The sequence below is a fragment of the Coregonus lavaretus genome, assembly GCF_964263955.1.
Source record: "Coregonus lavaretus genome assembly, chromosome: 11".
Taxonomy (NCBI): Eukaryota; Metazoa; Chordata; class Actinopteri; order Salmoniformes; family Salmonidae; genus Coregonus; species Coregonus lavaretus.
In genome coordinates this window covers 8,235,760-8,249,775 of record NC_139998.1, presented here as the reverse complement: position 1 = coordinate 8,249,775, position 14,016 = coordinate 8,235,760, and the positions used below count along the sequence as shown (strand labels likewise).

General features: G+C 44.9%; 1 protein-coding gene across 1 annotated transcript in view; it reads left to right on the top strand.

Moving 5' to 3' along the window:
• LOC311137167 (SH3 and multiple ankyrin repeat domains protein 2-like) overlaps positions 1-14,016 on the top strand; it is a gene marked incomplete at both ends in the record, with an annotated part of 136,220 nt that overhangs the window by 75,317 nt on the left and 46,887 nt on the right. The window contains 2 exons of the mRNA XM_084171517.1: positions 3,291-3,373; positions 4,990-5,114. Coding sequence (XP_084027643.1) covers positions 3,291-3,373; positions 4,990-5,114 — 208 coding nt within the window. The remainder of the gene's footprint in view (positions 1-3,290; positions 3,374-4,989; positions 5,115-14,016) is intronic.

The window sequence follows — 14,016 nt, the reverse complement described above, 5'->3', positions numbered from 1 at the left end:
AGAGGAGATAGGCTGGGTGGGAGTGTGTGTGTGTGTGTGTGTCTCCACAGGAGAGGAGATAGGCTGGGTGGGAGTGTGTGTGTGTATGTGTGTGTCTCCACAGGAGAGGAGATAGGCTGGGTGGGAGTGTGTGTGTGTATGTGTGTGTCTCCACAGGAGAGGAGATAGGCTGGGTGGGAGTGTGTGTGTGTATGTGTGTGTCTCCACAGGAGAGGAGATAGGCTGGGTGGGAGTGTGTGTGTGTGTGTGTGTCTCCACAGGAGAGGAGATAGGCTGGGTGGGAGTGTGTGTGTGTGTGTGTATGTGTGTATGTCTCCACAGGAGAGGAGATAGGCTGGGTGGGAGTGTGTGTCTCCACAGGAGAGGAGATAGGCTGGGTGGGAGTGTGTGTGTGTGTGTATGTGTGTGTCTCCACAGGAGAGGAGATAGGCTGGGTGGGAGTGTGTGTGTGTATGTGTGTGTCTCCACAGGAGAGGAGATAGGCTGGGTGGGAGTGTGTGTGTGTGTGTGTGTCTCCACAGGAGAGGAGATAGGCTGGGTGGGAGTGTGTGTGTGTGTGTGTGTGTCTCCACAGGAGAGGAGATAGGCTGGGTGGGAGTGTGTGTGTGTATGTGTATGTGTGTGTCTCCACAGGAGAGGAGATAGGCTGGGTGGGAGTATGTGTGTGTGAAACTTCTCGCTGTCAGATGGATGGTGATGTAAGAAATGCTTGAGCTCGGGGCCTTGCTTGTTCGCTCTTGGGCATTCGATGCCGGGAATGTTATGCAAACAGTAACAAACTAAAAAACTGTACCTAGGAAAGAAAGCACTCCATCCACAATGTCCTCAGCTTCTTCTCAGGGAGCCGTCTACATGTCTACATGAGAAAGCATGCGTTAACTACATGTTTTAACTGATGAACATTCCATTGAGACAATATTGCAGCACGTGCATTAGCCTACATACCTGATAAAATGAATTGATTTTAAAGCACATACCAGGCCTATACAAGATCATTCATGAGCAGAGAGAAAGAGAGAGAAAGCAATAGAAAGAGAGACAGAGATGGAGAGACCAAGAGAGAGAGGGAGAGACCAAGAGAGAGAAAGAGAGAGAGAGAGATATCCTCCTCCATCCAACAGTACTAATATACCCACCAACCAGTGCAGCAAGTGTAAAGAGCAAAGTAGGTTGTCATGGATACACAGACAGAGTCCCTGGTAGCAGTGCTGTGAAGGCTGGTTGCATGCTGCTCTGCTCATCTGCTCTGGCATGGTGGGTGACAGAGGTGAGGGACTTCAGCCTAGTCCCAGATCTGTTGCTGCTGTCTTGCCAACTCAGCATAGCATAGCAGATCTGGGTCTTGCCAACTCAGCACGAAACAAACCGATCTGGTACCAGGCTATAGGGACAGAGCCTCTCTGTAAACCTGGCCAGGATTCTGGTTTGCTCAACGGACGACATCTTTGGGGATTCCTCTGTATTAGGGGGGATTTCATTTTTTTAAATTCTCTTGACCAGTTGCACTGCTCCAATAAATTAAAGAGTCTGTAGGCCAACTTTGATGTCCAAGCTACAGTACAATCTCTCAATAAATGAATCAGAAAGGAAACTCCTACTGATTAGCTTGGCAGATACTGTCTGCATTGGAATTTGTCTTCATGTATTGATAGATTTTACTGTAGCCTTTAGGGTTCATACTAGGATATTGGAATATACATTCATTTACTCTGTTTCCTGAAGGTCTATAATCCCTGTATTACATGTAGAACACCCTTACAAAAAAGATTGCAGTTAGAGTGCAGTATAACTTCAGTTCAACTGCAGTACACTTCAGTTCAACTGCAGTACACTTCAGTTATTCTGCAGTACACTTCAGTTATTCTGCAGTACACTTCAGTTATTCTGCAGTACACTTCAGTTATTCTGCAGAATCTACCATATCCTTGTTGCACTATGACAGCGTTTCCCAAACTCGGTCCTCGGGACCCCGAGGTGTGCACATTTTGTTTTTTGCCCTAGCACTACACAGCTGATTCAAATCATCAAAGCTCGATGATTAGTTGATTATTTGAATCAGCTGTGTAGTTCTAGGGCAAAAACAAAACCTTCACCCCTTGGGGTCCAGAGGACTGAGTTTAGGAAACCCTGCGCTACGATGACCTATAGGTCCACTTTGTTCCTGGAATACTATGACTAACACCATTCTGATCACTAGCTCAAAGTAGAGCGTGTTACCATGGCAACCAAGCATCCCACCATCACCACCGGCATGGAACACGATACTAATTCTGGAATGATGTCTACTTGTGTTGCCTAGTTTATGACAATTAGACTGACCTACTGTTTTTATTCAAGCATAGGCCTACTAGATTGGAAGAATGACATTTAGATTGTCCATGCATCTGAAATGGTTAAGTACTTCTACTCCAGGTGTTCTTGAGAATGAAATTCAGCAAATTCTTCTTGTGAAAATAATGAGAGTTTTTATTTAATTTCTTTTTTAGCCTTTTCACCAAATCGTGTATGCTTTCTTTTGGCACAATATTGGTGTGACAGTGTATGTGTTAGCCTATGATTATTTGTTTAGTTATAGGCTATTCACTCCAATAAATCACATTACTGCATACTTGTCTGTGTGCAATTTTGCAAACACATTAAGTAGGTTAATATAGCCTAACTCTTCTCAGCTTTCATAAATGACACAACAGCATAGGCTGCCTGATGCAGTTGTCATCCAGATATTGCTGTATACACAGAATAATACGAAATGCTCTGAGACCATGTTGCATACACTATAGGATACTGCCTACTGAGGAATTAACTACATTTGATAGGCAGGCTATGGGTGGTCGCTTCCACTAAATTGAAATAAATCACTCCAAATGTCCTGTCTTCATTCATCCATTCATTCCTTCGTTCATTCATCCACTCAGCTTTGCACCCTATAGGCTACCCCTCACCGCTCCCTCCCTCCCTCCTTCCCAGAGCCGCTTGCTTTTCCCCAGCTGTTTTTTTCTCTAACGTTATCCGCTTTTGATTTTGGTCTCCTTTGGGTGGAAATGTTTCTCTCTACCGACATCCACTGTCTCCGGCTCCGCCCGTTTTTTTTACATCAACGTTTTCGGCAAAGGTGGATTTAATCTTTGGAGGAGCACGGTGACGGTGCGCTGTCGCTGTAACATCTATGCACGGAGCATCATTCATTATTATAGTTGATTAATGAAGCACTCGGGGCGAGCAGCTGTGGCTATGATGAGGATGATAGGATTTAGTAATAACGGTCGCTTTGCGCGGAATTTTCTCCACAGCGACTGTGTTATTGACGAGAAGACGGTAGTTCTACAGAAGAAGGATAATGAGGGATTCGGGTTTGTGCTGCGAGGGGCGAAAGGTAGGAGACGGACCTTAACTCAGTGTCTGTCTGTTGCTCCCTTGTTATGTTCATGTGTCATCACCCGTCCACGTTGCAATATTTGTTTCTGTCGCGTCAGTGATGAGAATCACGCACATATTGCTTATTATCCACCCACGCTGTTTTGAACACCCACTTACTTCAATACAAATTCCAATACTTTTTTTTTTCTGTTGGCGACAGTGTGATAGTTTTTGTGTTGTAGCTCATTCTCAAGTCAGCTCTGCCCCTTGATCATGTTTTGTGTGAACTGACTGAGCCTATATCAACTGAGGAACTATTGATATTCTGTTGATTTAAACAGCTTCTCCATCACAAACGTTTGTTTCTGATAAAGTAGACAGTCAATTCAAATCACATACCCAGAGCCTCTGCCTCTGCTCCATAGAATATAAACTAACATAAGCTACTGTATTGAATGAGCAGACTAACAACTGTCCTTGGAGTTTTCTTAAAACACATGGCTGATTTATTGCAAGTGTCACTTGTCACCACTGGTTTCTTGGAGGTGCTGTGACTTCAGTTCTGCAGGAGAAAGATGCTACACAGTATTCTTGTAACATCTGTAGCAACCTGCAACATCTAAACTAAAGGAAGCATTGTTGTGACTTTGCTGATATTAGTATTTTTTTAGATGGTCAGTTTAGTTTTGTATTATATGCATGGGCTCCTGTCAGATCTGCAGTTTGTCAGTGTCTGCAGTTTGAGACTCTCTCTCTCACACACACACACACACACACACACACACACACACACACACACACACACGCACACACACACATACACATGTACACACGCACACACGCACACATGCACACACACACACACACACGCACACACACACACACACACGCACGCACGCACACACGCATACATGCACACACACACACACACACACACACACACACACACACACACACACACACACACACACACACACACACACACACACACACACACACACAGCTCTCTACTGAACTGTACACAGTCAGTGCAGGGAATTTATTAGGAACAGAGTGGAGGGGTGAATGATGCGTCTCCCCAGCCCCAGCCCTAGCCCACAGTCTCTGTCGCTGTCCCTGGCCAGACAGCATGATTGTGCCACTAAGCTGTGATTACATTGCCATTGTTGTCTACATGCAAGCTTTTTAGTGTCTTACTGATAATTACATTGCATTATGATGATCCATTCAAATACAAATGTTACTGTAGCATTGTTGTAATGCTGTTCCTGCATGTATTACTGTATATCGTCAATATATATGTACATCTTCCGTGTACATGTGTTTGTGCGTACATGTGTATGCAACAGAGTTTGCAACGTTTTCATATTATTTGGTCCAGTAAAAAATGTTTTCCATTTCCCTGATGGTGTCTGTTTTGAATGTTGACATTCAAAGGTGTCTGTTATACGTTACACTGTTGTGTTGAATTTCACGAGGTAATGTTTTGTTGAATTACCTGTATTACATATGTGTAATAATGTGCAGTAATGATACTGTCCCAGTGATATTGCTGCCTTGCATTTCTCACCTTCTCTTCTCTCTCTGACTTTACCTGGGACGTTGTCTGCACCTGCTCACCCACCCCTCCAGCGGACACGCCTATAGAGGAGTTCACTCCCACCCCTGCCTTCCCCGCCCTGCAGTACCTGGAGTCTGTGGACGAGGGCGGGGTTGCATGGCGGGCGGGGCTTCGCAACGGAGACTTCCTCATCGAGGTAAGGAAGCAGAGTCTCTTTCTCAATTCATTTCTCCTCGATTGCTTGCATCCTCTCACCTTGCCTCCTCCATAAAATGCATTGGAAAAGAGGGTCTGATGGGAGGGACCTTGGACCTACTTCTCCAATACGGTTGAGAAAGAGGCGAGGAGATAGGATGTGAGGATTCACACGTTCCTTCCTGGACTTGGAAGATTCCTTTTCAGTGTGAAGAATTTGTGATGATATGTTTGAAACTTGATGGGAGGTCTGTCTGAATACATTTATGAATGTGGGCCCGACAAGCTCCATAAGCATGGGTCTCTTTTGTGGGAATTTAGGGTAGTTTACTCCATTTATCATTTAGAGTTTTGTTTGTCCCAGAAAATCATGGCTTTCAGAACAGAACAGCACATTGTGGCATAGTTTTCTGGGCCTCCAAATGAGCTGAACCTCTGAAAGTGAGTTATAAAAGTCTGGATACGCTCCAGAATGTTTCCTCATGCACATACTTAATGAGAAATCTGTGTTCTGTTAATGCTGAAATAAGGAATACTAAGCTACTGTATTGAAAGAGATTATGTTTTTTGGCTGCACCTCATCTCATTTTGGTTGAAGCGCTGTCTGCTCCCCTCCTAAACTACTGTAATGTCCTCAGAGGTGTGCTCAGAGACACTCCTTTGCAGTACACTGTCCAATTTTATCGGTCAGTCTTTTTGGTTGTAAGGTGATTGAGTTCATACCCAAGCATAGCCTGAAATCCAAACTGTTCCGCTTCACTGTTGTTTCCTAAACATAACAAGATGAACAGTTACATTCCAGGCTAACTCAGGCAGCCACTGTGGATTACATTTCCACTTGAACACGGAACATAGTATTGCCTAGCACTCATCTCTTCTTGCTGTGGATATATCTTCCGTTTGTCAGAACAGTACCTCACCTAAATGCTTTATTTCTTTAATGCATTGTCTAACACTTGACCACCACAGGTTGTGGTTGCACAGACCCTCTGGTATAGTAGGTCAGATGAATTAATGAATGAATTCATGCTTGAACAGACTGGGGAGAGGAGAGGGCAGTTCCAGTTAATCATTTTTCCATGGCTGTCACTTCAGTTCTATGTCAGCAAAACAAATACATTTTGCCCGCAAAATTCAGAACTCCAACTCAGTGTTCTTCAGTGTTACTTCAACAGAACTAGAATGATATTGTATTTCTATGGTTACTTCAACAGGGATGGGTGGAAGTCATTTTGTAGTATAAGGCAGAATAGAGGGGAGATAATGATTGGCCATCTGTCTTCCTAGAGCATACAGATGTAGTATTCATGGATACAGGGCAGGATGGTGATGATGTTACAAAAAAGGGGTAAAACATGAACTATACTGTAAGAATATAAATACTCAAAACCCAGTGATTGTGTAATGAAACCATGAAAAGTAGTGTTTGGCGGGTGTTTGAATGTAAACCCAATGTGTAAGTGTTATGATACACAGAAAGTGTTTTAAAAACAGAATAGAAGTACTCTGAAACACCCAAAGTGGTTATTCAGAACACACAAAAATATGTTTTTTTCAGACTGTATCTCATATAGTCAAATGGTTTAGAAATGCACATGGTTTGTAGCCTACATATGAATTGATGATAAGGGCCTATGGAGAATACGTTTTTGTGGAATTCCACCTAAATTTTTTCAATGATTTATTTATTTAGACAGATTGGAAACAGGAGGAAACAGAGAAGGAGTGAAAGTGGAACAGGTGGAAGTGGAAATTCAACCCCTGACTTCAATGGAATGTCATTGGAATTTGACACACTCAACCAGACAGCCACACTGTAAAAAAAAATGTCTGGGGTGAATTGAAATTGACAAAATATATATATATATATATATATATATATATATATATATATATATATATATATATATATATATATATATATATATATATATATATATATATAATAAATGAATGCAAGTTATTTCAATGTTTTGTTAATTTGATTTTACCAAAACATTGAAGAATAAATCCATCTTAAAATGTTGCTCAAAATGTAAGTATATTTTATGAGAATAACCAAATATAGAGGAAATTGAATGATTTAACTCATTGGAAGTCTGGTTTTGCCACATGGCTATGTTTTTAAAGGATTGTGTGTATTTAAACATTTTCAGACTTTATGATTATTTTACACATTGTATGCATGTTTGAAGAAAGAAAATTATACTTCTATATTAGTATTAAGCAGCTTGTTGTGCCATGAGGCGTAATGGATCATGATGAATGGATATTAAAACCGTCAGGCAAAATGACATTCAATGATGAGACCACCCATTCCCACATTTCCTTCTTTAAATGGTAGAGGTAAATACACTATCCTGCAATGTTTGCTGTAAAACCTCTAGTTACTGCTGGTGAATTGACCACAGAGCTCAACAATGCCTGCCAAAATGGGTTAAACTGGCAAATGATCAGATACATAAATCAATGTTAAACATTAAAATACTACAGAAGAAGTGATGTAATTCTGCACTAGACAGGATGTGAAACACCACAATAGTGTTTAGAAGCTTTAGAGGAAACGACACCAAAAGAGAAGGTATCTAATTATACATAGAAGATAAGGTATCTAATTACACATAGAAGAGAAAGTATCTAATTATACATAGAAGAGAAGGTATCTAATTATACATAGAAGAGAAGGTATCTAATTACACATAGAAGAGAAGGTATCTAATTACACATAGAAGAGAAGGTATCTAATTACACATAGAAGAGAAAGTATCTAATTACACATAGAAGAGAAGGTATCTAATTATACATAGAAGAGAAAGTATCTAATTATACATAGAAGAGAAGGTATCTAATTACACATAGAAGAGAAGGTTTCTAATTATACATAGAAGAGAAGGTATCTAATTATACATAGAAGAGAAAGTATCTAATTACACATAGAAGAGAAGGTTTCTAATTATACATAGAAGAGAAGGTATCTAATTACACAGAAGAGAAGGTATCTAATTACACAGAAGAGAAAGTATCTAATTACACATAGAAGAGAAAGTATCTAATTACACATAGAAGAGAAAGTATCTAATTACACATAGCAGAGAAGGTATCTAATTACACATAGCAGAGAAGGTATCTAATTACACATAGCAGAGAAGGTATCTAATTACACATAGAAGAGAAAGTATCTAATTACACATAGAAGAGAAAGTATCTAATTACACATAGAAGAGAAAGTATCTAATTACACATAGCAGAGAAGGTATCTAATTACACATAGCAGAGAAGGTATCTAATTACACATAGCAGAGAAGGTATCTAATTACACATAGAAGAGAAGGTATCTAATTACACATAGAAGAGAAAGTATCTAATTACACATAGCAGAGAAGGTATCTAATTACACATAGCAGAGAAGGTATCTAATTACACATAGCAGAGAAGGTATCTAATTACACATAGAAGAGAAGGTATCTAATTACACATAGAAGAGAAGGTATCTAATTACACATAGAAGAGAAGGTATCTAATTACACATAGAAGAGAAGGTATCTAATTACACATAGAAGAGAAGGTATCTAATTATACATAGAAGAGAAGGTATCTAATTACACATAGAAGAGAAGGTATCTAATTACACATAGAAGAGAAAGTATCTAATTACACATAGAAGAGAAGGTATCTAATTACACATAGAAGAGAAGGTATCTAATTACACATAGAAGAGAATATATCTAATGACACATAGAAGAGAAGATATCTAATTACACATAGAAGAGAAGGTATTTAATTACACATAGAAGAGAAGGTATCTAATTACACAGAAGATAATTATCTAATTATACATAGAAGAGAAAGTATCTAATTACACATAGAAGAGAAGGTTTCTAATTATACATAGAAGAGAAGGTATCTAATTATACATAGAAGAGAAGGTATCTAATTACACATAGAAGATAATTATCTAATTATACATAGAAGAGAAAGTATCTAATTACACATAGAAGAGAAGGTTTCTAATTGCACATAGAAGCTAATTATCTAATTATACATAGAAGAGAAAGTATCTAATTACACATAGAAGAGAAGGTTTCTAATTATACATAGAAGAGAAGGTATCTAATTATACATAGAAGAGAAGGTATCTAATTACACATAGAAGAGAAGGTTTCTAATTATACATAGAAGAGAAGGTATCTAATTCTGCCTTGTTGTCACGATCGTCTGAAGGAGGAGACCAATGCGCAGCGTTGTGAGTGAACATGATGACTTTATTTATCAAAGCGACCACGAAAAAACAACAAAAGACGATACGTGAAGTTCTCTATGACACCGACTGAACATAGCACAAGGAAACAAAAACCCACAAACACAAGGAGAAAACACACAGAATATATATGGCTCCCAATCAGAGATAACGAGCCGACAGCTGACACTCGTTACCTCCGATTGGGAGTCATTAACCAATCACCAAAAACACAAACAAATGAAACTCACCCAACCCAACCCCACCAAATGAAATACACCCTGGCTCTAACACACAGTCCCGGAGCCAGAGTGTGACAGTACCCCCCCCCAAAGGCGCGGACTCCGACCGCGCCTAACCCAAAAATGGGGAGGGCTGGGTGGGTGTTACTCCACGGAGGCGGCTCTGGCGCTGGTCGTGATCCCCACCCCACCATAGTCATTACCCACTTAATTAGCCTCCTACACATTACCACCCCCCAACTACACCCCACTGGGTTAAGGGGCGGCACCGGACTAAGGGGCAGCACCGGACTACGGGGCAGTACCGGACTAAGGGGCAGTACCGGACTAAGGGGCAGTACCGGACTAAGGGACAGCACCAGGATAAGGAGCAACACCGAGCTAAGGGGCAGCACCGGACTAAGGGGCAGCACCGGGCTAAGGGACAGTACCTGACTAGCTGGCGGATCCTGGCTGGCCGGCTCAGGCGGATCCTGGCTGGACGGCTCTGGCGGATCCTGGCTGGCGGAAGGCTCTGGCTGATCCTGTCTGGCAGAAGGCTCTGGCTGATCCTGTCTGGCAGAAGGCTCTGGCTGATCCTGTCTGGCAGAAGGCTCTGGCTGATCCTGTCTGGCAGAAGGCTCTGGCTGATCCTGTCTGGCAGAAGGCTCTGGCTGATCCTGTCTGGCGGAAGGCTCTGGCTGATCCTGTCTGGCGGAAGGCTCTGGCTGATCCTGTCTGGCGGAAGGCTCTGGCTGCTCCTGTCTGGCAGAGAGCTCTAGCGGCTCCGGTCTGGCGGACGGCTCTGAAGGCTCATGGCAGACGGGCGGCTTTGCAGGCTCAGTACAGACGGGCAGTTCCTGCGGCGCTTGGCAGACGGACAGTTCAGACGGCGTTGGGCAGACGGGCAGTTCAGGCGCCGTTGGGCAGACGGGCAGTTCAGACGGCGTTGGGCAGACGGACAGTTCAGGCCCCGTTGGGCAGACGGACAGTTCAGACGGCGTTGGGCAGACGGCAGACTCTGGCCGTCTGAGGCGCATCGTAGGCCTGGTGCGTGGTGCCGGAACAGGAGGTACCGGGCTGAGGACACGCATCTCAGGGCTAGTGCGGGGAGAAGCAACAGGGCATGCTGGACCCTGGGGACGCACCGTAGGCCTGATGCGTGGTGCCGGAACTGGAGGTACCGAGCTGAGGACACGCATCTCAGGTCTAGTGCGGGGAGTCGGAACAGGGCATGCTGGACCCTGGGGACTCCCATAACGCCTAGTGCGGGGAGCCGGAACAGGGCATGCTGGACCCTGGGGACTCACCTCACGCCTAGTGCGGAGAGCAGGAACAGGCCGGGCTGGGCTGGCGACGCGCACCGTATCCCTGGTGCGAGTGGCCGGAACAGGCCGGGCCGGGCTGGCGAAGCGCACCGTATCCCTGGTGCGTGGAGTAGGAACAGGCCGGGCTGGGCTGGCGACGCGCACCGTACACTTGGTGCGGATGGCAGGAACAGGCCGAACCGGGCTGGCGACGCGCACCGTACACTTAGTGCGAGGGACCGGAACAGGCCGGGCTGGGCTGGCGACGCGCACCGTACACTTAGTGCGAGGGGCCGGAACAGGCCGTACCGTACGGGGAACACACACTACTGGCTTCAACCGAGGATCAGGAACGGGCCGGACCGGACTGGCAACACACATCAGTCCTTCACGCCGTGCCACACACACTTCCCTCCTTCTACTCGCCAATAGCCCCCTTGACCTGGTAGCCTCCTGAATCCGTCCCTTCTCTGCCTCCGTCAGCCCCCTTAACCTGGCAGCCTTCTGACTCTGCCTTGTGGCAGCCTCCTGCTGCTCAGTCGCCCAAGCCATGTGCCCCCCCCAAAAAATTTCTTGGGGTTGCCTCTCGTCCTTCCGACGTTGGCTCTGCCGACGCCGTTGCTCCTCTCTCCGTCGCCTCTCCTCTGTCTCGCTCCATGGACGGCGATCCATGCCATCCAGGATTTCTTCCCACGTCCAGGACCCTTTACCGTCCAAAAGCTCTTCCCATGTCCAGACCCTCGGCTCCTGGACACGCTGCTTGGTCCTTTGATGGTGGGTTTTTCTGTCACGATCGTCTGAAGGAGGAGACCAATGCGCAGCGTTGTGAGTGAACATGATGACTTTATTTATCAAAGCGACCACGAAAAAACAACAAAAGACAATACGTGAAGTTCTCTATGACACCAACTGAACATAGCACAAGGAAACAAAAACCCACAAACACAAGGAGAAAACACACAGAATATATATGGCTCCCAATCAGAGATAACGAGCCGACAGCTGACACTCGTTACCTCCGATTGGGAGTCATTAACCAATCACCAAAAACACAAACAAATGAAACTCACCCAACCCAACCCCACCAAATGAAATACACCCTGGCTCTAACACACAGTCCCGGAGCCAGAGTGTGACACTTGTTTCAAAACATCTCAGGATGATGTGTTTCAATACTACAGCAAAGTTAAGGTTTTGTCTCCGCATTGGTGGCAGCTCAGTTCCAACTAGTTTTGGTGTTACAAAGCACTTCATTTTAACAGTGTAGAATAGAGTGTTTGTCTTGCAGCTAAACTAATATCATCCTACCACTTCACATAATACTGTATAGACAAGATAGAGATAGCCCCAGGGAATTGTCCCTTTGCAATCGAAGTTGTTATTGTGCTATAATATTCTATTAGTCATGGGAAGCTTTAATATTTGTCACACTTCTACATCTTTTTGGTGATTATTCCTCAGAATAACATTTGATCTTGATTTGATGTAATCGAACTGGCCAAGAATGTACAGTATTTCAAATGAAATATTAAATGATTTAGCTCAACAGTAAGTTCCTGTCAAATATTATGATGACATTACAGCAACTCTGTGCCCTGGTTGGGGGACAATGGCAGTCTCGGGAGTTCACAGCTTACTCTTGTGTGTTTTGGTGCTCTGCTCGGTCATCCCCTCCAGACCACCTCCAATGACCTTGCAGGCTGCCAGTAAACCCCTGTTTAATGGTCCAGTCAATACTGGAGATGTGGATGGCCTTGGGACGGGGATGGGGATGGAGGGTTTAAAGCCTGTCGGGTGGAGAGGGTGCTTCTCTTGGGGATGTGTAGGAGAAGGTTTATCGCCTGTCTTCAGGGAGAGAGGGTGCTGCTCTACAAATGGGTGTGTTTGGGACCTCAGAGTAATCTGTCTCTTATTCCCTTCAATCCATCAGTGATCTGTTACTATTAGGAAATTAAATATATAAAACCAGAGAGGACGAGGCGAACTTTAGGCTACTTTGGTGAATTTGCGACATAAAGATGACCAAATCAAATTGTATTTGTCACTGTAGCGGGTGATTTGGATGGAGTCAGGCGCAGGAGGGTAAGCACAGAGTAAATGGTTTATTTGGCAAATACAGCGGTACACAGCAATGCGTAAAACTCTACAGTGCGGTATAACGATGCACTGGAGAAAACAAAGCACACGGGTGAATATCCCGGCGATACAAATATAGAAAACTCCACAGAGCTATCGTCACCTCCACAATAAACAATCACACACAAAGACATGGGGGGCAGAGGGAATGCTTATACAGGTACTGATGAGGGGATATGAACCAGGTGTGTGTAAAAACAAGACAAAACAAATGGAATGATGAGATGAGGAGCGGCAGTGGCTAGAAGGCCGGTGATGACGAACGCCGAAGCCTGCCCGAACAAGGAGAGGAGGCAGCTTCGGAGGAAGTCGTGACAGTACCCCCCGCTTGACGCGCAGCTCCAGCAGCGCGCCGATACTGGCCTCGGGGACGGCCAGGAGGACGCGTTGCAGGGCGAGCCGAATGGCGACAGTGGAAATCCGGCAACAGGGAGGGATCGAGGATATCCCTCACCGGGACCCAGCACTGCTTCTCCGGACCGTACCCCTCCCACTCTACGAGGTACTGAAGGCCCCCCACCCGATGCCTCGAATCCAGGATGGAATGGATGGAGTACGCCGGGGCCCCCTCGATGTCCAGAGGGGGCGAAGGGACCTCCCGCACCTCAGACTCCTGGAGCGGACCAGCCACCACCGGCATGAGGAGAGACACATGGAACGAGGGGTTAATACGATAATCAGGAGGGAGTAATAACCTATACGTAACCTCGTTTACTCTCCTCAGGAGAGCTTTCAACGGACCCACAAACTCAGCTCAGCTCAGCTTCCAGCAGGGCAGGCGGAGGGGCAGGTTCCGGGTCGAGAACCAGACCCGATCACCCGGTACAAAGACCGGGGCCTCACTGCGGTGGTGGTCAGCATTGGCTTTCTGGCAACGCACGGCGCGCTGGAGGTGGATGTAGGCAGCGTTCCACGTCTCCTCTGCGCGCCAAAACCAGTCGTCCACCGCAGGAGCTTCGGTCTGGCTCTGATGCCACGGTGCCAGGACCGGCTGATACCCTA